The 24,578-nt window shown below is 41.3% G+C and overlaps 1 protein-coding gene across 1 annotated transcript in view; it reads right to left on the reverse strand.

Annotated features, from left to right (window-relative positions):
* The window catches only part of KLHL14 (kelch like family member 14), a 99,120-nt gene that overhangs the window by 14,029 nt on the left and 60,513 nt on the right, over positions 1-24,578 (reverse strand). The window contains exons 3-4 of the mRNA XM_027127701.1: positions 8,395-8,484; positions 384-462 (exon numbers count right to left, since the gene is read on the reverse strand). Of these exons, the coding sequence (XP_026983502.1) occupies positions 384-462; positions 8,395-8,484 (169 nt within the window). The remainder of the gene's footprint in view (positions 1-383; positions 463-8,394; positions 8,485-24,578) is intronic.

Raw genomic sequence — 24,578 nt, forward strand, 5'->3', positions numbered from 1 at the left:
GTACAACACAGGGAATATAGCCAATATTTTATAACTATACATGGAGTATAACCTTTAAAAATTTGAATCATTATATTGTACACTTATATTGTATAGAAACTATACTTCAATAAAAAAGTGAACTCTAACTAGTAACAAAAAAAGGAAGACAAGTCATACAAATTTTTTCTTCCTCCATTGGGACAAATAATTGACTTATTTGATTATTTTTTCCATTGAGTTAATAAGGCAGTTAGTCTAAGTTGGCCAGGCCAGGTTTTGTATTTGACTCCTGTGACTTTCACTGGCTCTGTTTAGCGTACCTTATCATGGAAAACCATTCAGCATCCTTGCTTCCAGTAAAGCAGCCACAAATGTTTCAGACCTAAGAAATAGACACTTACCTTTCTTGCATGGGCGGAAGTTGTATCCAGCTATTAAATCGGGGATCATATCTGCTGACAAAATTTGTACTGTGTTTTCCTGTAAAAATATATTTGAGACACTTAAAACTTAAATTCCTTTGTTGTTTTGCACATTTAAAAGTATTTTATAAGATGCCTCTGTTCTCAGGTTTAAGAAACAGATGAATTAAGTAGATTTAAGTAGAGGGACTATCTAACACAGTATGAGAAGTGATAAGTCAGAAGAAAAATTTATGTGCCTCTTCAAACGTTTTTCCTTTTTTTCTTCTTTTCTCCTCCACTTTTTCTGTGGGGTGGGGATGAGTTGGAATAAAAATAATTCAACCATAATAATAAAAGCAAGTATGTTTATCAGACTATCAAAGGTAGGGTAAAATTTCTGTATTTTGGTGTTTATAGGTTTTAAAAACATGAAGTTATTGTCTATACATAATCAGTTCCAGAGACTAACTTGTGTGATATCTCTGGATAGAACCTTTTTCTAAATGATCCAAGAATTCTAGCAGTGGAAGAGTCCACTCTGTCTCCAGGGAAACAATAGCAATCACTACCATAAGAGTTTGCATTAGGAAATCAGTTGTAGGCTATGACCGTCATGCAAGTTCTGTTTGTGCATTTGGGGAAAGCACAGTTGCTGTGATGTATCACAAGTACATTTACTGAAATGGGAAACATGCGTCCTCAGAGCTGGTTAACCAGCTTATCTCCTCTGTTGAGCCTAAGAAACACAGTAATGCCTCCAAGGTATGAAAATGAATCTTGTTTTACATACAGATTGACACCAAAGCAAGAAATAGGAGCAAAAGTGTGTATTCCATTTTCTGTGTAGCAACTGAGATGATAGTCATCTAAAGCGCCTGAAGGCTTAACTCTAAAAGTATGTTTTTCATTAATGTATGTGTAACCATTGAAATATAAGTACCAAACTTCACCACGGGAATAAACAGATAGGATTGTGTGTGTGTGTGTGTGTGTGTGTGTGTGTGTGTACACGCACTCACACGGGCATGTATACACAACACAATTATTAATTGCAAGAATATATATTGAGCGCTCACTATGTGTCTTATGTGTTCTAGGTTCTGGGAATATGCTGGTAAACGAGAAAGACAAAGTCCTCGTTCTTGTAAATAAATAAACACAGACTTGTAAATAAATACATATATAATAATGCTATATTTTCTTTACCAAATGCCAGAAAGAAAAATAAAGCAGGGATTGATAGAGGGGAAGCCAGTTTCAGTAGGGTGGTCACCTGCTCACAGATATCTTCTGCAAGCCACGCAAATATCTGCAGAATTAGCGTCTCAGGCAGTGGGGAAGGTGAGTATAAAGTCCCTGGGCTGGCCATGCATTCAAAACCAGCAAGAATGCTGGGGTGACTTGGACAGAAGTCGAAGTATATCAAGGTCCAGACACGGTGTGTCTTGTGGACTGGTGTCAAATTTCGTCTTTTGTCATAAGAACATTAGGAAGTCACTGGCAAGTTTTGAGCAAATGAGAAACATGGCCTAATTTACCTCTTATCATGATCACTCTGGCTGTTGTGTAAAAAACTAGACCATACAAGGGCTGCTCAGGAAGTGGGGGACCTGTCACGAGGCCATCGCAACAGTCAAGGCAAGAGCTGGCTTGAGTGGAGGTGGAAGCAAGATATGGTCGAGTTTGGGATCTATTCTGTGGGCACAGCCAATACAATTTTCTGATAGATTGAGCATTGGTATAAGAAAAAGTGAGTAATTAAAGACGACTGCTAGGTTTTTAGCCAGCGGAACTGGATGGAATGTCATGCAATTTGCCGAGGTGGGGAAGACCAGGCAGGGGTAGTTGGGGGGTTAGGGAGAGAAGCCATGAGTTCTGTTTTGGATTTAACCTTGAGAGGACTATCGGATCTCAAAGCATAAGTGGCTGGTAGGCCACTGGCTAAATGAGGCCGCAGGTGCAAATTTTGGAGTCATTAGTCAAGAGATACTGTTTAAAATCAAAGAACAAGATGAAACTCTTTAGGGAAAGGGTATGGAAATGGAAGATAATGAGTGCTGGAAATGAGCCCTGGGGGAGAAGAAGAAAAACTAGCAAAGAAAAGGAGTTGTCAGAAGCAGGAGGAAAAGAGGAGTGAGCGACGGAGAACTGACCATAGGATTTGGAAACATGGGGGTTGGTGGTGACCATGACAAGCACTGTTTCAGTGGACACGAGGGCATGAAAGCCTGAGTGGGGACTCCTCAGGAGAGACTAAGATGTAAGAAAGCAGAGGCAAGAGGATAAGCAATGCTTCTTAGGACTTTTGACATGAAAAGAAGATTATAGCAGGAAGATGCAGCATCGAGAGAAAATTTTATTTAGTTCTTGGTTGTGTTTTTCAATTCCGAAGTACCCCAAAGTCCTTGAGTAGGCAAAAGGGAATGAGGAATAGGCTTTAAGTTGGAGCAGAAACAGTAATAAGAGAGATATGTTTTATCTAAAATATACGGGTAGCAATGGATTTGGTAGTAGCAAGATGCAGATTTTATCTTTTGATTGCTTCTGTCCTCATTGGACTAAAAAGCAAGGCTATCAGCTGAGAGTGAGGAGGGAGGTTTTGGAGAAAGGTATCTGAGGAGAGAGAAGGTGTGAAATAATTAACTCAGAGGGTGGAAGAGTGCATTGACCAGGGAAACTTAGTGGAGTTGGCTAGTAGCCAGCATGGTTCATTAGTAGCCAGCATGGCCGTATGGTTTTCTATGTCCACATTTAGTTGCTCAGGGGGAGGGGAGAGGTGGAAGAAAGTTGGGTTTAACCAGGACCAGGGCTTTACCAGGCAAGTATCATAGGAGAGAAGGACACGAGGGCTGCAGGTGTATGCACTAATGTGATTATAAGGATGGGCAACAGAATATAAGCTCAGTAAGGAGGGAAGTAAGGGCTTGAGGGGATGATGGACAATGAAAAAGTGGTAGGGTAGAGTGAAGGAGGTGGCATTTGCAGGATAACAGTGGGTAGCTGCCACATAAAGGGGCAGCAGGTGGTAAAATCTGAAGACATCCTTTAAAGTGGTGAGTTTTAAGGATGTGGGAGTGGCAATGAAGAAGAAGTAGAAAAGCTATCGGCCTCCAATAATGTGAAATATAAGGGCGGGGGTGGGGAACAGAACCTAGTCCCCATTGAAGAGGTGGCTGGGAAAACAGTCCTCTCAGAGAATAGCCAGGCTTTGATTAGAAAAGAAGCTGAAGGGACCATTTAGGGAAGAGTTTAAGGATTATAGGGATCTTGCTGATGTGAGATCATCAGTTCCAAGGATTGCATGGGAGGGTTTGGATGGCCTGGTTGGGTGGTAAGTCAAGTTTTATTTGGGGATTACAGTAAGAGTTGGGGATTGCAGAAGGAGTTAAGAGTGCCAGGAGTGAGTATGACCCAAAAGACTTGGATCCCACAAAGGGAGGCTCCAACCCAAGAAAGGATTATGTCTAGAGTTGGTTTATAAGTAAGCTTTCGTAGAATTTGCAATCATCTCCCTGTAGAAAAAAACCATTCTTGATAGTCAGGTTTCAAGGTTAATTCCCAAATGTATCTGAAGATCAGTGTTGGTAAGAGGAATGTAGAATATACACGCCATGTATAAGAGTGTTTCTCTGTGAAGTTTGGTTTAGAATTTCCATTTGGAGGAAGACATCTGCCTCCTTTCAGCAATGGGACAGATGCTGTCACATGCTGAGCACTGGTGGTGGAAATCAGCTATTTGCTTTGCTTATTGGTGGGAATGCCAGTGGCCTTCACTCAGAGAAAAGGCTAAGCAGGGACTGGTGTGATTTCGATGGAAGATGAAGAAAGGGTTTCCAGAGGCAGAGTCAATGGTGTGAAAAAAGGGCAAGGATGGAGGATGGGAAGATAAAAAGAAGAAAAATGTTCTAAAGTTGGCAAAGGATGTGCAGAGGGGATAATAAATGTCAGAAGGAATGAGTGTGGTAGAGTGAGGAAACTGAGATAAAATGGGGATATTCATTTCTTCCTTGTGGCTTTCATCGACACTACTTAGAAGCCTAAGAGGGGTAGCCACATGCAATAGAATTTTGGATTACTCTTCACTCCTTTGGTTTCTTCTCATCTTTTCCATTTTCTTCTAACCCTTCCTCCACTTCTTCCCTTTTTTGATGATGTCCTGTCACCAGACCCTGTTGTTGACTATCATTTGGGAGATAGGTAAAATGGGGCAGGGGCGGCAGTTTTCAGCCAGTGGTGGAGGGGAAGGAAGCAGGATGAAAAGGACATCACCTGCAGGCAGTTTTTTTGGGAGTCAATCATCAGTAAGTGACAAATGTAAATTGGTTCTCTGTAAGTTGGAGCACTGAAGGAATATATGCATGTATATTAGCATATTACAATGCAGTCTATCACTAATGACATGAAGGGAGTTAATAGGAGTTAATATCTATAGCTGAGTAGAAACAAAATGTATGTATCCTGCTTATATTTCCAGTAACTCATATGTTTTATGATTTCAAATTTTGGTCCTGTAATCAAGATAATCAGTAAATAAAATGATATTTGTATTTTATGAGTACATATTTGTGTTTTATGAGCATGTGTTGAAATGTACATTTTTGTATTTCATTCCAAGACATGCATCTCAGGCACCATTTTCATAAGAACTAAAGTTTAACTTAAGATTTCATCTTTGGAACTGATGTATACATAACATTTAAACTCATGGATTTAAAATTCTTCCTCCCTGTCAGTAGTGAAATTAAAGCATGTTGTATATTATTATAGGATTGCTGTTCTTTCTTTTTTTTTTTTGCGGTACGCGGGCCTCTCACCATTGTGGCCTCTCCCATTGCGGAGCACAGGCTCCGGACGCGCAGGCTCAGCGGCCATGGCTCATGGGCCCAGCCGCTCCGCGGCATGTGGGATCTTCCCGGACCCTGCATCGGCAGGTGGACTCTCAACCACTGCGCCACCAGGGAAGCCCAGGATTGCTGTTCTTTATAAGTTTTGGTATTAACTGCTTCCTTTTTAGTTGTATGAGGTATTATAAAATGAAAATCCTATATTTTTGAGATGATGGTGTCCCTTCATGGTTTTCTAAATGGGAAATAATGAAGAGCTCTTTGGGAGCCAGTAAGAGCCACTGTCCATGGTGATACAATACTGATTTAATTTCACAAGATCAAAGGCAAATGCACAATTGTTGTTTAGTATCTAACTAAATACGTATGTTTATGTGAGGTGGCGAGTGTGATACACTGGTTAAAGGCTGAGGCTCTGGAGTCACACAGACCTACGTTGGAATCACTCATCTTCTTGCAAGCTGTGTGTCCTGGAAAGTTGTTTAAACTCTTAGGGCTTAGACTCCTCATAGTAAAGCTAGAGCAATCATGCAACAGGCCTCATAGGATGGTTGTGAGGATTAAGTGAAATGATGCAGATGAGTGCTTAGCAAAGTTCCTGGGAAATAATGACTACTCAATAAATACTACGACTAATACCAAAACGGTCAGCTGTGGTTGACCAGATGGATGGAATATGAAAGTCCATGGAAACCATTTAAGGGATGGTGGTGGATGTGTGTTTTGGTACCTAGCTGAGATACTTTTACCAGACTGGTACACCTGTTCCCTAGCTGATGGTTGTTGGTTGTTCATGGTCACAGCTGCTCCCTCTCTAGAGAACTGCCCTCAGCTGAACAGGCCACTTCACTGCCCACCCTCACCCCCACCTGGGGGAAGGCCTCAGCCAATGACTGATTGGTTGACATGAGGTACAAGAGACTGGCCTGCTTGCCTCACAGTGTGACCAATTATCCTGTGCTTAGGAGATGCTAATCAGTGGCTCATCAGCACTTACCCCGATCTATAATAAATGACCTCAAAGGCGAAACAAGTCAGGGACGGAATGACTCAGATTTGCAGGTGGAACTCCCAAAGTTCTAAATAAGGGTCTTACAGAGAGAGAGAGTTGTGAGCTGCTAGGCCCGTATGGAGACTAAAAGTAAACAAAATATAGTAATTAAAGTTTTACTGAAGTTCAATTTTGAGCCTCCTGGCGGCTAAAGCAAAAGAGACACATTAAATCATATGATTGGCGTTAGAAGTAATTGTTCAAAGCACACCATGCCTCAGTACTTTGGTTTGACAAGGACTTGTCACGCAGGTCTTCCCATAGAGCACGCTGAGTGGTGGCAGTGAAAGGTGCCCCCACAGGAAATGCAATGCTGTGCTTTCTGTAGTCTTTCCTCACAGCATATTTGTTGAGGGATTTAAACTGAATCACTGCTCCTCTCAGGAGTCGGGGGGAGGCAAATCAGTGAGGTCCAATGGCGTAGTTTTATGGGAATCTGAATTAGCTCAACGATAAAATCTCGATTCTCTAGACTAGAGGAAGGAATATGTCCCTTATACTCGCCCCTAATCCCCCCACCCATCCTCTCGGTTGTGTGTCTGATAGAAGTTGAACAGTAAGCAGTGGCAGGTTATTTTGGGCAGGGGTGGGGGGCAGGGGTAAACCCAGGGAGTGGGTTTTCTGTGTTGCTGATTAATGTCTGTCTCACAGGAATGGGAGGTTCATAGTGATTTGTGAAAACTGAGTTGTCGCCCCAAGACTGGTCTTTTAGCAGAGGCTTATCCCACGTGGGAACAGAGGTGGGCTGAGAAAGGACCATCATTAGAAACAGGACTTTCCATGGGACTTTCCTGGTGGTCCAGTGGTTAAGACTCTGCGCTTCCACTGCAAGGGGTTCTATCCCTGGATGGGGAACTAAGATCCCATGTGCCGCACAGTACGACCAAAAAAAAAAAAAAAAAAGGAAAGAAACAGGACTTTCCAGCCCTGTCTACTGTTTCCTTACAAACGCTCTATTCTGTTCAAATCACTTCCTCGGAAGAAGCGGTTAAACAGGAAATGGAGAGTTTACAGTGGGTTGTATATTGGCCAGGGTTTTTGTTTTGTTTTGTTTTAACATATCAAATCAGTCATTGCAAAGATAAGTTAGAGGAGAGATACTAAATATTTCAGTTCCTGATCCAAATCTGTTTCTCCCAAAGCCCCGGAACCATCTTTCCAAAACTGAAAGATATGAACCAACAGAGCTGATCTGGAGAAAGAATGTCCCTTTCCCTTCAAAGAAATGTTCTTGGAGGGTGGCCTGGGTTGTTTTCCTTTAAGATTTTCTAGAGTGAACAGATGTAACAATTTTCTATAATTTACCTTTGTGCAGATGCTGAAAGAGAACATTCACCATAAAATATATGCAGTATATGTAATTTCAGCTGGCTGTTCTGGGGTTTTAAAGCAAAAATGTGTACCTGCAAGCTGTTTTATGGTTTCTCACTCATAATGATCTCTGTTACACAGAAGGCTACAACTGCAACCCCTCCTTCACGTGCAAGATTTCCAAAAATATCTTGATAATTTTGCGTGTTCTGCAAGGCGCAGTGTACTCCCTACATTAGACTTGGGAAGTGTATTCAAATGTTGACTTTCTCTTTGTGATACAATTATGAAGAAATCGCATCAACAGGGAAGATGGTGGATAACCTGTGGACGAAGCCCTTGCAGAAGATGCAGCAGCCAGAACAGGTGTCAAGTAATAAATGCTGCAAAGGCACTTCAGCTCAGGTCATGTACAGCGTGACAGCAGATAACGCTTATGTATTGAAACTGCATATTATTATCCTGATAAAATGGGAGAAAAGTGGTGGAGAAGGTGGTGAGAATTCTTAATAGTTGCCGCTTGCTACCTCCCTTGAGGGAGTCTGGGCTTACACTGGTGGCACTCCTCAGGGGATGGATCAGGAGAGGGGCTGGGCATCACGGTGGAGCCAAATCCCCAGATAGTCCATGAGTGAATGCACTGCTGCGTGTGTCCTCTGCCAGCCCACTTCACCGACTACTTCGTTTGTCCCTGCTGCACAGAAATATGTTTTCCACGGTAATTACAAAATGGACTGCCGCTGGCACCCCTCATCACACACAGACGTGTCGAGCACCTACTGTTAAGTGGTTCAATAGTTACCATTAGGGTTCCATTGGTCCTCTCCACCCAATACAAACAGGAAGTTTTCCACCTCCACAACGCAGTGATGGGCACTGTTGTATGGCATAACTGGAATTGAGAAAAAAAAAAAAAAAGACGTATAAAATTTTCCATCTTAGGACTTGATACCTTGGCTCACTAGTTATGTGCTTTCACCAAAATGTATAAAACGTGAGACTAAGTCAGAAGGAAGAAAAGCACATAGACAAGCAGAGTGGGGCACCCACCAATCCACAGTGGCTCAGCGGTGTGTTCCCAGCAATTGCCAACCCCACCCCTTTTGATTAATTTTACATAATGTTATTCTGCAAATTAGTCAAGAACAACCTGTCGGGCTGCTTTCAATTCTTAAGTCCTCCTCACCTGCCTGATGGTGGGGATCGTGCAGTCTACAACCATGACTGACACTCCCAAATGGTCAGGGCTGGGGCTGGGGTTATTGCTTGGAAGAAATAACCCAGCATCCACTTGGAGCCATTAAGCTGCTCTGCCCAAACTTGGCTCGCTGGCAATCTTTCCACAAACAGACTCAGGGTGCTTGGTTGCTTTCTATTCTACAGCAACGAGCAAGCTGAATTTCCATACAGTGTTAAGTTTTTAAATTAAGGTCCTGCTGATTTAATGCCTTCTCCAAATGTATACGCTTAATTTCCTGTACAATGTCATTAGCAGCACAATCACGCATTTTCTATCTATCTGCTTAAGAGCTCTTCTGGAACAAAGATAAAAACTGTCAGGAACGTCATAAATACCCATTCCCCTCGTCCTGCCCTGCTCTGCCCCAAATGTGGTGGCTGTGAGGAGGGCGGAGTGATTCAGAAACCCACCAAAGGTTTCGCTGCATCTGTTCTCATTTACATTTTCTTTGGGGACACACACAACAAGAATAGGACACCCCCGTCACCCCGTGTGCAGTGCAGTGTCAGTCTCTGCTATTATTATATCATATGGTGAATGTAAACTTACACAGCGTTCGTTATCATATCACAGGCAGTGGTTTGGGCCCAGTGACACCAGTAGGAAAAATGATGTCCTTGTTCAGCTCATCATATGGGCACCTTAAATCTAGGTGAGGACAAATGGGGAGGTGATATGCATGTTCAGGCAGGGAACTTATTGCTTGACACGGATCAACAGAGCACTTAAGAAACCAGTGCAGTGGGAAATCAATATGAGTCAGGGCCAGCTTGTACTCTGTACTCTTTTGCCAATGGAGAGAGAGAGAGAGAGAAAGAGCCTATCTTATACCCAATTTACTTTGGATGATATATATCTCATTTCACTTTGTTTTTATTATCTTTTTTCTCAGAATGCGCTTATGCTGGCTAAGATATGTAAACAAAAATAAGGAGAAACAGGCATAGCTTTGAAACCTGTAACACAACTTCTGAAAGAGCAAATCAGGTCGTTTAAGCTTCATATTGAAAGATTTTAGGAATTTTCATTATTTTATTATGTATTCACTTTTACTGTGAATATTCACTATTTTCGAACTTATAGCCACAAGGGAGAAGACATTGGTATGGAAACCCTGGATTTCCGGGATCATGTAGAAATTGGGTGTGCCATGGATTTGTGTGGCCCATGAATGAGGTCAACTGATTTAGGGAGTCACCTCAGCAACGTCCTTCTGCCCCTCAACCCTTAGTTATCTCTTTGGAAAATGCTTTTAACCATATAGCTCCTGCAGGCATCACTTCTCAGAGTCCATTGGGGCAGAGTATATGTTGAGTTCACGCAGCAACTAAAATTGGGCGACTGGATGTGTTTGGAACATCTTTTTTTCTTTTCTTAAATTAACTCATCATTGTTTGGATTATACCAAACACAAAGCTATGCTACCCATATATTATGTATATTGTGCATTTTGTGAACAGCCTGGTGCTACTCTGGTTTATCACAATGCCATCTGGGCAGTAAACTTACAGCATTGTCACCTGTAAGCATATACTCATATGAGACACGCGTGTAAGAACAGCGGCCACTGATACAACCAACTTACTTTATGACTACCAGTCTTCCAATATTTATTTAAAATTTTTGGTCAGTTCAATGCCCACATTTTATAAGTAATAAAAAATCGTATTATCTTCTTTTTAACCGGAAGTCCAGCTTTATAATAAAGCACAGACTCTGAAAATAGAACAACAGTTGTGTTTGTCCATTTACTTGCTCCCATTCAGGCAGAAATTAAGTGAAGGAAAGAATACATAATTTATTCTTAAGCCTCTTTCTCGTTTGATTACCGCTATTGTTATGCTTTATGCAAACAAACAAAACTATTGCACTAAACTAACTATTGAAACCTTCAAAATACGAGAAGGTCTTTGAAATGCTAACATAAAGGCTGCTTGAAGATATTCTCATTTATCTACCCTTTTTACTCTTGTTTTAAAACCTTGTATGCTATATTTCTTGGCTCTTTCAGCATTTTCATTCCTGAATTGTTGTCTCTTCTGATTTATTATTTACTCAACTCTTCTGAATTGAGAGGCTACAAATACACACAGATAACTTTTGGGGATTATCCTGAATGTAAAACGCTCCAAATCTATTAGAAAAAAATCGATGTGAAATCAATGTTTGAGTTTTGCAAAAGACCTCATTTCTTTGGCTTCTGATTAAACCTGAACGAAAGCAAAATAAAGAGGGCAGTGATCAAGAGAAAACATCTGCTTAAAATGGCACTGGGTACCGCAATTATTGATTATCTTTTAAATAACAAGGAAGACATGCCCTCTCCCTTCCAGATTTCTCTAGGGATGCTCGCCGGCCTCGCCCTCACAAGCAGGTACCGGAGGAGAAGTTTGTACTCCCTGTTCATATACAGCCCGGTGTGAGTTTTTAGCGTGTCAGTCAGTGAGTTAGAGGGAAAGGGTAAAGAGAAGCTAATCAGGATGAAATGAGATTAAAGGCTGTCTAATTTTACAGCAACTGTGATCCATCAGCCACTGTGAAAGTGACAGTGGAAATGAATGATGGAGACAGACAGGTGGGGCTGTACATTTCACTGATTTATCCTCAAATGCACTGGGCCTTATTTTATTGAGTGAACATGACCGCATTTATCATGACTGTCATCTAAACCCACTTCCCTCCATTTAAAAAGGTCACTTTACTCACAGGGAGGAGGAGAGAGGCACTTTCAAATCAGATTTAAAATCTAATAACACGTGTTCATAAGGCCCTTTGTGAAAATTCTCAACTTTATTAAACAAACTCGAAGTGCTAGAAGGAAAGGGGAAAAAAAGCCAGAAAACTGAAAAGGAAGAAACCTTTGGTCATCCGAGGGAGCACGTTCATTTAGTCTCTAAGTTTGAAGCAATTTGTACCATTTTTGCCTTTCCCACTCCAAATACCTGCTATTCTATTCTAGTCTGGGAAATTCAATAAAACATTTACATTTAATATTTTTAATGAAGAAAGTAGGAAGCAGGCCATCCTTGGAGAGGATACTAAGTCACAGTATTTACTCTGCAGAATGACTAATCATCACACACTCAATAGATGTTAGCCATTTTACAAGTGGAATCTCTGCCACAATTCACTTACATACCTGTTAAATGTTTTCCCATAATGTTAAGGCCACAAAAATCTCAGTGACACAAATTCTTTTGCCCCTCCCTGTACAGTGACATGAAATGTACTGGCATGTGGTACACAAAATTGGTCTTTGTGGATATGAAAATGAAGAGTCAAACTCTCAGAGTATTTTGTGTTACTTTTCACAATAGGAACCACCATTTACCAAACATTTACTATGTGCCAGGCATTGTGCAGGTGCTATATACTTATGCGTATATGTAATTATATTTATATATAGTTACCTATATTATATCTCTGAAAATAGAACAGCACTTATGATTCATTCTTACTTGCTCCTAATCAGGCAGAAATTACATGAAGGAAATAATATATGATATTATAATACATGATAAAATATATCTATATTTTATTTGCCCATATCTTTCATTTAATATAACTAACTATTAGGGAGGCATTGGTCATTCATTTTATTTCTGTAAGAAATACTGAGGCCTTGAGAGGTTAAGTCACTTGTTGAAGGTCAGACTCAGCTAATGAATGGCAGAGATAGAATCCAAACACAGGGATATCTGGATCCCAACCCATGCTCTCATCCATTTCACTCTACTGATTTTCACTAGGTATGTTCATCCAACCAGCAAGTAATTACCGAGTACCTGTGTGTTCAATGATGGTGTTCCTGAAATTTCTGTATAATTTTTTGTTATTGAATCACTTTTAAATGTTTCTTATTTTCATATTTGAAAGAATCCGTAATAAAGCAGTGGACCTTCCTTCACATTTTTTTTCTATAAATCCACATATTCAAATAGTGGATTTTCTTAAAGGAAGACACGTTTACATGTATTTGATGGAGCCAGAAAAACACTGACCAAATCAGCTAGTTAAGGATGGGTAGAGTCTATTGGCAGAGGGTTTTTATTTATTTGTTGAACAGCGAGGGCATATTTCAACCTTGCAAGCAGATTCAAAGTATCTTGGGCACAGAGGCCCTTTTCCTGGCATATGAAATGTGCAGGGGTCTTGCTGCACTTACGAAGGCCTTGTTCTGCTTAAGATTCACGCTCCTGTTTCCTCCCATATTTTATATCTGAGGAATATATATACCCCTTCCAACAGAAAGTATAGGTATCTTTTGCAACCGCAGATGTGCATGAACATCCAAACGAGATTGCATAGGGCTATGACAAGTTTATAGGATTGTTAAATACATGGCTGTTGAATGTTTATCATTTCAAGTAACATTTATGAGGTCCTTGATTTCCTTTTGGCTTCAAATACATAAACTTACAAAACTGTCAAATATGACATAATTTTTTGGAAAAAGTAATTAATGCCCATGTTTTGTAAAAATACAATCTTATAAAAAATAATGATATACAGGAACAATAAGTTTTCCTCTTATGCCTCTCAGCCTTGCAGTTCCCTACTGCAGAAGCTACCCCTGTTATTGTGTTCTTGGATTTTTCTTCCAGAGAGATTATATATACGGGTCATTTTTTAAAAATACAATTGACACAGCATTCTATGAGCACACTGTTTAGCACCTTGCTTTTTTGCACTCAAGAATACATTCATTTATTCATTCCTCACCAATCAAAGACCTGTTCAGCTGCTACTGTATGTCAGGCAAGGTTCTACCTGCTGGGGAGGTCATGACAGCATCAAGGAACGTTCTAGTCAGGGGAAGCATGTAATAAACATGGACACAAATAAATAGGCACTTTTGTTTCAAATGATAAGTGCAATGAAGAAAAGTAAAGCTGGGTCCAAGGAGGGTGAGGAATTTTGAGAGTAGTCAGGGAGGGCTTTCTGAACAGATGACTTTTGAGCAGAGGACTGACAGAAGTGAGCAAGGGAGCCATGCAGGGGTAGTGGTAGGCATAGATGTGGGAAAAGCAAGTGTCAAGGACCTGGGGCACAGGTGTGGAGTGTAGCAAGAACAGCAAGAAGACCAAGAACAGAAGCATCTGAGAGGAGGTCTCGGAGGGAGACCGAGGCCAGATCTGTGCGATGGTGCAGTCTTGGTCGGAGGAAGACACTTGGATCGTCTACCGGCCCATTCTTTTCAACAGCCATACACTGCTTCACCCGATGGGTGTCCTATAATGTGTCCCAGCCCCTTCTGATGGCCATTGATTAATTCACTCAGCAAACATTTACTAAACACTCATTATGTGCAGATACTTTTCTGGTTGGTAATAAAGCAACGAATGAAGCTGACAGCATCCCTGCTCTCCGAGACCTAAATGACAGGGAAAAGAAGAATGTAAACTAATACACAGTGGAATGCACAGGAACACAGCCAGGCGATGACAGACAATGTAAAAAGGAAAAAAAATAGGACAGTGTGTTAGAGAGTGAGTGCCTGGCTAGCGCTCTAGCTGAGGTGGTCAGGGAAGGTCTCTCTGGGGACTGGCGTTGAAGGTAAATTTTGAAGGTTGAGAAAGGGCCATTGCAAGAAAATAAGGGGAAGGGATCCATGCAGAGACCCTGAAGCACGAATGAGCTGGATGTGCCTGAGCAGCCCAGAGAAAGCCTCTGTGTCTAGAGCACCGAGGGTGAGGGCTAGAGAGGCATGAGAGAAGTCAGGAGGCAGGCAGAGGCTGGGTAGAAGCCAGGATAAGTGGTGTCGATTTTATTCTTAGCATGATGGAAAGGCATTGGAGGGGTTTTAGCAGCAGCAGGACATGATCTGATTTATGTTTTAAAAATATCACTCTGGCTCCTAGGGATGTTGTAGGAGTGAAAGAGGGAAAAGAGGAAGATCAAGCAGGGCGCCCCTCCTGTGGTCCAGATGAGGGACGATGGAGGCTGGATGAGGTAGGGGCGCTAGGGCTGGAGGGAAGGGGATGTGTTGAAGGTTGCTGCTATTACAAACAGTGCTCTGCCGAGTGTCCTCATGGGTCGACAACACACATACACGTGCATTTATCTGAAGGATTAATTCCTCCAAGTGAAATTTCTGGGCCAAAGGATGGGTGCGTTTTACATTTTAATGGATGGCATCACATCGTATCCCTTTTTATATCTGTACCTTTGCCAACACGGTAGGTGAACAATTGGTGTCTAGTTAAAATTTAAATCTCCACTCATTTGTGATAGAGGTTGAGTATCTTTCCATATGTTTCAAATCCATTTGTATGGTATACATTTTTCTGTTGGTTTTTGACTTCTTGATATCATAAGTTGCCTATAGTTACGTGATTTCTGTTCTTAAAGGGTTCTTTTCTATAGAATTATCTAAACTGGCAAAATAAATGATATTTTGGAAGCATGGTATTGCTAGAATATATATTTGTACAATATTTACTCATTAAAGCAAATTCAAATAGTAATTACATGCTGTTGAAAACAAATATAACCTGAAGGAAAGGTGCCTCAGTCTAATGACATTGAAAGAGTATTTCTTGCTATAGGATTGTAGAGAAATTGTTTTCTTACATTTTCTTCAATTTTATAGTAAGTATAATTGAGAAACATAAATGTTTAAAAATTTACTAGTTTAGGGCTTCCCTGGTGGCGCAGTGGTTGGGAGTCCGCCTGCCGATGCAGGGCACACGGGTTCGTGCCCCGGTCCGGGAAGATCCCACATGCCGCAGAGCGGCTGGGCCCGTGAGCCATGGCTGCTGAGTCTGCGCGTCCGGAGCCTGTGCTCCGCAACGGGAGGGGCCACAGCGGTGGAAGGCCCACGTACCGCAAAAAAAAAAAAAAAAAAAAAAAAAAAAAAAAATCACTAGTTTAATCCTACCGTCCTGTCTTTCTGCAAAGATCTAGAAATTTGGCCATTGCTTCTCTGGAGGTAGAAACAGACACATAGTCAAACATCTTACATGAAGCACATGCTTGATACATATTATTGAATAAATAATGCATAGAAAAGGCTCTGTTACTTTTTTTCTGTTGTATATGGATGTTTACTAGCCCTGTAAGCTGCAAATAAATGGAAATGTTTTGTGCATTTGGGAATGACTTGATCATTACAGACAGTGAGTCTGGAAAACCAAATCCCGTAAGAAATTCACATGGTCTGAATCCTGTGAAGAGTTGGTGAAGGTTCTGAATTAACCCAAAGGTGGCCAACACTTTCTCCTCACTCCCAACTTATTCTGCACACACAGAGCTGGGTTCCCACAGTCCCACTGGAGACAAAGTTGTTGAAGTGAGTTTGAAATGTATAAATCTGAATAAAAGTGCCTATGCGTTAGGTTTTGGAGGCTATGCAAGAATAAGAGAGTTTGCTTCTCTTTCATAATACAAAATTGTATCTAAGGGAGAGTTTTCCTGACAATGAAAACTTGCTTTGTGACTCTCTCCTCTGTGCCACTATTGTAGTAAATGCATGCCTTTACCCTATACCTGCCAAGTCATGATACAGTGTATTAAAATCATCTGCCTTTTGTGTGTCCCACCCTAAAGAATCTGTAAGCTCCTTGAGGCCAGACTGTGTCATTTCTATAGCTTTATGACCACCACAATGCCCAGTACATAGGATAGTAGAGCCTTAGGCATGGCTACAGATTTTATGCCTAATACAGTAATTAGAAATATTAATGAATCAATAAATGTTAGTAGCATGAATGAGTGAATGCTATAACTAAGAGAGACTGTGGCATTTACTTCTCTGGAAGGTGTAAAAAATGTATGGGTACCAGAAGATGTGAAGGAGGGAAGAAGTGAAAGAAAGGGAAGACAGGGAAGAAAGCAAGAAAGATCTATGCCTTAGATCAGGATTCTGTGGCGTCTAGGATGGATGTCACCCTATATGCAATACATGTGTTAAACAAAGGAGGTTTGTTAAGTTCTTCAAAGACTGTGACATATTTCTTTAGGATCTATCATAGGCCTAATTGTGCCAAGGTCAAAGGTTTTCAATAAATCCTTGTTGATTTACAGTTTTAGCTCTGAGCACTTAAACGGAGGGAAAGGCTAACAACCAGCGGAAGCTGAGGGGACTTAAAATAAGACTTCTATTAGCTGTTCGAGCAAAACTCCCTTTTCAAATTATGACTCTATTATTACAATGTGGTGTACCAACTATTTTATTTTGTTTAGTTCTTGATATGATAGTTAGAATTTTAAAATAGTTTTATTTTCACTTTTGGAAAGTAAAACATCTCCAGGAATGAACACTGCAATTTCTTCCAAATGCTAGGTGTTTTTTTTTTTTTTCCTGTTTTTTAAAGTGTGTTTTCAGAGACACATTGATGAAACACGCTAGTGCTTTGATGTTTGTCCTTTCCTAAGTGCCAGTACAGTGTCTTCCTGATCATGTCCTGGGGGAGTGAGAAATTGCACTTTTCATTGTTCTACACCTAAAAAGGCTCAGTAAAAAAGAATAGTCAACTCTGTAAATGAATTAAAGTAGAAGATCAACTCATTATTTAAACGTGTGAAAATAAGATCCTTGACAAAGGTTGAAGGAGCCAGGACTATTTATACTGTGAATGATATGACAACAGGATAGCAAAAATGATCGTAAAACAGCTTAAATTCTCTTAGATGATGGCCCCATAGTTACTGATGGCGGGAAGAAGGAAATGGATATGGTGCGTAGAATGAGGATGTGTAAAGAAGCATTTTCTGATGTAGATCACACATACTCAGGATTGGAAAGTGAACTCTAGTGGTTCACTTTAAAATCCAGGAGACAGCAAAAGAATCTACCGACCTCTTCATTCATTTTTTCATTCAAAAATTTGTATTGAGGAATTAGTTATTGTGCTAAACTCTGGGACACCATTCCTATATTTCAGAGCTCACAGTGCAGAGAGAATAAACAGAGAAATCGAACACACAGTGTTCTAGAAGAACAACGATGGAAGCACCAGGGAGGAAGCGACTGTAACTTCAGGGAGGAAGTGACTGTAACTTCAGGGAAGAAGCGACTGTAACTTCAGGGAGGAAGTGACTGTAACTTCAGGGAGGAAGCGACTGTAACTTCAGGGAAGAAGCAACTGTAACTTCAGGGAGGAAGCGACTGTAACTTCAGGGAGAAAGTGACACTTAAGATAAATCATAAAACCAAGACGGGATTTTCCAGGTTGTCACAGCAGCAAAAGTCATTATCAGTAAAAGGAACATGGATTCAACAAATACTTATTGAGCTCCTACTATGTGCCAGACCTTAGGCTAAGTTCTAGGGATATATTTTAATTGGATTATTTTTATAAAAATGATTATTAAAATTAGATCAATTTCCAAAACGTCCTTAATACTATGATCACTATACTATATCAGCTATTATGTTCAGGCCAGAGAAAATGTGTTTGGGGAACATGAGAGCAAATAAAAAGGGTGGACTGTTACCTCCGCTGTCCTTTTGGGCAGCCTATTCCTCGACTCAAATTCCCTCTGGAGCACTCTCTCCTTAGACAACAAGCAGTCACGGCCTCTACCCTAATTGAATTTCTCCTGGTATGTGGAGCCACCTGATGGTTCTGGAAGCAGTTGGTAGGATTATCAGAACAGTGAGCAACACCGTCGTTCCTTTCAGACCACCCCTCACGGCATTTGCGCTCGCAGTTTCAGTACGTCGTGCTATTGCACTTATTTGATTTCAAAGGACATTTCATTGCAAAGATCCAGAAAGATTTCTTATATACTCCTCCATGGTCATTTCATGGTGTGTGCATGTGTGCCTTCCCATGAACCCATGTGTATGTGTTGGATCTGGGAAGCACGAGGGCAGGCGGGCTGGGCAATGAAGACTGTACTGAGTCAATAGCTTATAACACACAGGGGAAGTGATCTCAGGAGATGAGCTCCTGGTCTTGGCCATCACAAGGCCCCTAGAACCATCTCTTGAGAAACTTCTGAAATCTGTATTGCTGGAAAAAGTAGACAACTTTTTGGAGCTCTGCAGATCCAAACAGGGAAACACGTAGGCAATATGATGAATAGTGAAGTTCCATTTTCTCTTTTTTGGGCACCATTTTTTACTGGTAAAGCTAGATAGTCATTGAATGTTAAGTGATATTTACTTATGAATATATTTATGAACGTGCATGAGTATCTGGCACTTTTCTTGTCTTAGAATTTAGGTTGAGACCCTAAGGCTGAAGCTAATCTAAAGAGTTGTGTCGGGCCTTTTGGTGGGTAAGTGCTGCATGAACCAGCCTCTGGGAGACTGACCATCTAAGTTCTTTTACTCAAAGTATGTTGCATGGACCTGAAGCATCAACCTCACCCGGGGAAAAATTAGCAGTGCAGAATCTCAAGGACCCTCCTGGACATCCTGAGTCAGACTGTATGTTACAGACCCCATGGGTACTCTAAAGTCTGAGCATCCCTGAGCTAGGACAGGCTGGTCCAGACCACCTGCACTGGAATCACCTGGGCCCCATCCCAGACTCCTGGGCCCTAGGCCTGACCTTCTGAATCTGAATTTCTAAGGTTAGGTCCAGGAACCTGAAATTTCAGTATGCTTCTGAGATTATTCTTAGGCACATCGACAGTCACACTAATCCCAAAAAGACTTGGTCCAAACAGTCATGTTTAAATTGGGTCAGAAAAACTGAACTCCTTAAACTGTTTTGGTAAATTACTTCCTTCCGTTTCTATGGAAAGCAGCACTTTCGTAAGTCAATGTCTGGCAGATAGTTGGTGCTCAATAAATGTAGCTTTGTTTAAAAAAAGAAAAAGGTCTGTGCCAGGCCACTGATGCCAGACTTTCTAAAAGTGGTTCCTAATCTGTGTCTCACTGGTCATGTGACTGTGCACACGCATGCACGCACACGCACACACATATTTTGTCTACATATACAATGATGTGGAAGACTATTAGTGGGTAGGGATTTTTTTTTTTTTTTTAAGAGAGTGGTTGTGGGAGACTGTGGAACCACTGGGCATTTTCCATCCACGGTGGAACAGAATTCTCCTCCTATCCTCCACCCCAAAAACAAAAGCAAAGGCTGGTGGAAGAATCTTGGGCCAGATGTCTCCGTGCTTCCTGGGGCTTGGCCAGCAAAAGGTGAAGTCTGAAGACAAGAGGCTGGTGGGAGCCGTCTGTGATGGGAGTGTGAAGGGAGAGAGCAGGGGCAGACGTGGCCTGCATTTCTGGGTTTGGTGGAACACTATCACCCAGTACCTCCCTGTGGGCTGAGCTGTGGGTCTGTTTGGTTACAACTGCCATGAAAGGACACACACCCCCACCCAAGAAGATTAATTGCTAGTTCAAGGTGACCTTAACAGAAGCTATGCGGTAGACAGTGGGAAGTCTTCAGAAAAAGGTTCACAGCAGAGCCCATAAAGACAGCTCATGAGAAAACAAAGTCAACGTTACCGCATTTACCTCCTGAAAGCCAGGTTCTAAAAACACCAGGTAAATAAGAGCTTTTCTCCCTTTGCCTTCCCCTCCTCCAGCTCTATCTCTGGTTAAACCAGACTACTTGCATGGCTGATTTCCATCCAAGGGTGGGTCAGCCTTTCTTACCCTCATGTCAACGTCAGTGTGCAGGAAAGATTTAACACAGCAGGCCCGAAACCGCTATCCTTAGAAAGGCCTGGCCTTTCCTAGAAAGGTTGGACTTTGGCCGATGTTAGGGAACTTAGATTTCAAGAGTGTTCCCACAACCTTAACTAAGAGTGGCTGTCTGTGCCCAAGTTGTACAAAAAATGGGATTTATGCTGAGCACCTGCTTCTGGGAGTATGGAGTTTTGGTATGTGCTAGGCAGACGTCTACCTAACCAGCCCTCAGTAAAATCTTCGGGTACTTAGCCTCTGATGAACTTCTCTGGTAGATAACATTTCACAGGTGTTGTCACAATCGGACACTGGAGGAAATAAATGCATCCTGCGTGACGCCACTGGGAGAAGACACTTGGAAGTTTGAGCCTGGTTTCCTCTGGACTTTGCTCCATGCACCCTTTCCCTTTGCTGATTTGCCTTATACTTCCCTCCTGTAATAACTCATAGCTGTGAGTATGACGACATGCTGGTCCTGTTGGTTCTCCTAGTAAATCACTGAACTTGGGGGTCAATAGGGGACAGAGAAATTACAAGCGTATTTAGAGAACAAGGTTTCTATTGAACATCCCAAGACACCTGGGGCTGCTTTAAGATCTTCCTGAGGTGTAGCCACAGGGAGAGACGAGACATCCAATAGAGAGGTTTTGGAAAATCTGTGGTTGGAAAAAAAAGAAGTTGTCTTCGGTTGGCCCCATACGTGAAGTTCTTTCAATAAACTGATCGTGGATATACATATGCGTGACATGACTGCTTCTGGACTCTGGGTAAGCATGGGCTCCACATTTCCTCTGGTTGGAATCAATGTGCAAATCGCCTGAAAACCTGCTAATGCTCAACACTGTCTCATCATAGGTACTAGAGGCTTTATTGGATTATTTGACACTATGGCCCTTTTTATTTTCTTGGGAAATGTGCAGTCACTGTATTACTTGAAACACTAATACAGACACATAGGAGACCATCTGTCAGGAGTATACAGTGGTCCAGGAGCTTTGTGGCAGAGAAATCCGGAGAAAGGAGCAGTCACTGGGCCTGGGCTCCGTCGGGTAGCGATGTACAATCTTCAATCTCTCCCCAGCCATTACATCTTTCTGTTTTCTTCACAGGGTGCTTTGCCTTATCTCTTTTTTTTTTTTAAAAAAAAAAAACAAACCCAAAACAAAGAAAATGCAAACTTCTTTATCCCACTGCTCCTTCCAGGTATCCTTAGAGCACCCCATCCCCTGGACCATAAATCTGGGCTCATAATCACAGTCCTGGGCACAGTGAGCGCTTGGTCTTGAGATGGTCCCATGACCCAGCCAGGCCCTTCAGTGGGGGTTGCGCCCTGGCGCCGACAAGAAGAAACCTTTCCTTTCTGACCACAGATCCTGGTGGGGCAATGGAGAAGCAGGTCTGAGCAAGGAGAAGTGAGGAGAAATGAGAGGAGAGGAGGAGTGAGGAGAAATGAGACCACAGTTTTGAAATTTTGTTTCTGCATCGTCCATAAGGCCAGTCCCTGCCCTCCTGGTTATGTGGCCCATGTATCTGTTTCCCCACTGGACTTTTATGAAAGCCCCCAACAGTCTCCTTGCTTTCATTCTTGTCCCCTTTTGGCTTAATCTTCACAGAACTCTCAGAATGATCCTTCAAAAACCAAATCAGATGAGGACATTCACTTCTTGTCAGTCCTTTCCTTACTTGCCATCTACCTTAAATAAATGTTAAAGTTTTCAGAATGGCCTACGAGGACCATATGGCCTGGCTGCTGGCCACCTTTCCAGCTGCCTTTCCTACCACTGTCCTCTCCCCAGTGGTGCTCCGGTCATATTCCTTCCTTGGGAATCTCCCCAACATCCCAAACACATTCCTGGTTGAGGGACTTTGCACTTGCTATCCTCTGCCTCATATGTTCTTCCTTTGTGTATTCCCATGGCTAACTCCTTCACTTTACTCAGTGTGTACTAGAAAGGGAGATCTTCTCTGACAATCCCACTTAAAAAGCATCCCTGTACAGCAAAGTAAATCAGTTACACGTATACATATATCCACTCTTTTTTAGACTTCCTTCCCATTTAGGTCACCACAGATCATGGAGTAGAGTTCACTGTGCTATACAGTAGGTTCTCATTAGTTATCTATTTTATACATAGTAGTGTACATACGTCAATCCCAATTTCCCAATTCGTCCAACCGTCCCTTCCCTCCTTGGTAACCGTAAGTTTGTTCTTTACATCTGTGACTCTATTTCTGCTTTACCAGTAAGTTCATCTGTACCATTTTTTCTAGATTTCACATGTAAGCGAAATAGTTAAGCAAGTATACTCCAATAAAAATTAATAAAAAAGAAAAATAAATAAATAAATAACCCTCTAACTCAAAGACCAAGTTGGAGTGGATCTGAGATTTGTCTCCCACTCCCTTGCTTGGTGCCGTGCAAATAAATTCTGACTTTGCCACAAAAAAAATAAAAAGCCTGCCCTTTCATTCACCATTCCTTCACCCTGCTGTGTTATTCTTAACAGTTCTTAACTGTCCGACAGATCTTTTGTTTATAAAATATTTTCATACTAATATATTAGCTGCGTAGGTAGGCAATATACTAATATATTAGCTGTGTAGGTAGACAATATACTAATATATTAGCTGCGTAGGTATGTAGGCAATATACTAATATATTAGCTGCGTAGGTAGGCAATATACTAATATATTAGCCATGTGGCTGCATGACTGTCTTGTTCACCACTGAACCCCTAGTGCTTAGAAGAATGTCGTGCACACAGAAGGCGCCCGATAAATATTTGTTAAGTTGATGACAAAACAGTTAAGTTAGATTGAATTGGATTTCTGTAACTTGCAACCAATACTTTTAAATGTCAGATGGAGAAAGTAAAGTAATTTAGTTAAGGTAGACTAACAATGTAATAAGCATGTGGCTTTAGCTCCTAGGTTCAGTATTGGAGACTTATGTGCAATTTGCCTTTTAAAATGGAAGACAGTAGAGTGTCATACAGATCTAGGTTTGATATCATTTAACTGTGTGAGTTTAGAAGTCATGGTTTTCTTCATCAGTAAGATGTGGATAATAATATCTACCTCATAGGGCTATTGGAAGAACTCAATTAAATTGGATAACTTATGGAGTGCACCAGGCTCATTACAGACAAACTATAAAAGTTAGTTCTTTTATTGTTCCTTTTCCTTCATTCCTCCTTCAAATATTCTTACGTCGTTTTACTTTACAAAGAACAAAAACAATCTGCAAACAAGCAAAATTCCTTCACTTGCAATATTAACAAGTTGACAAAAGCATGAAATTGGTAAAGCATGGATTTGATGTGGAATGGACTTTAAAACATAGTTTTGGCTTATTGGGGTAGAAATGTATGGTCCCCAAAAGATTCACATTAGGATTGTGGCTGGGATGAAGTGACACAGGTCCCCATATTATCAAGAGGTATGTTGATGATCCTTATGTGGTTTAAACTAACTTCCTAACAACACATGTTTTGTGAAGATAAGAGATTTCATTTAGTTTTTACTTAATATATATCAGACATCTACTGTGTGCTGTGTATAAAACAGGGAAGAATCCAGGGGCTCATGTCCAATGGAGGAAAAATTTATGTGCACATGAAAATATAATGCAAAGTAGACTGTAGTTAATGACATAAGTCCAAAGTACAGAGAAGGATGAGGCAAATGAAGAGTAATTTTTTTAGTTGTCTTGGAAAATAAGACCTAAAAGGAGATTTGTGATGGGTCCTTGAAGGAAGGATGGGAGATGGACTGATGGAGAGGGGCTCGGGGAATTCCAGTCAATGCCATCTGTGTGCACAGAGGCATGGTGGCTGGGGAACTGTTACGGAGCTTTGTGGGGCTGGAGTGTAAAGTAAGATTTGAAAAGCAATGGGATGTAAAGTTGGGAAGGTAGTGCGAGACAAGGTCAGGGAGGTCCTTGAATACCAAACAGTAAATGACTCTCAGTAGAGAGGCCGTGAAGGTTTCAGGAGGGCAGTAAAGCCTTAACCAAGTGAACAGGGGCTAGAGCCTGTGCTTAGATGGTGCTAACATTCTTTCATCACCTGTGTATGTTTCTACTAAAATAAAGAAAAGCCATCATCTTAAAGATCATAAGCGCAACAAAAAAGAGAAAGGTCTAGAGGGA

The sequence above is a fragment of the Aethalodelphis obliquidens genome, unplaced genomic scaffold (assembly GCF_003676395.1).
Source record: "Aethalodelphis obliquidens isolate GAN/ISIS:26980383/991018 unplaced genomic scaffold, ASM367639v1 scaffold32, whole genome shotgun sequence".
Lineage (NCBI taxonomy): Eukaryota > Metazoa > Chordata > Mammalia > Artiodactyla > Delphinidae > Aethalodelphis > Aethalodelphis obliquidens.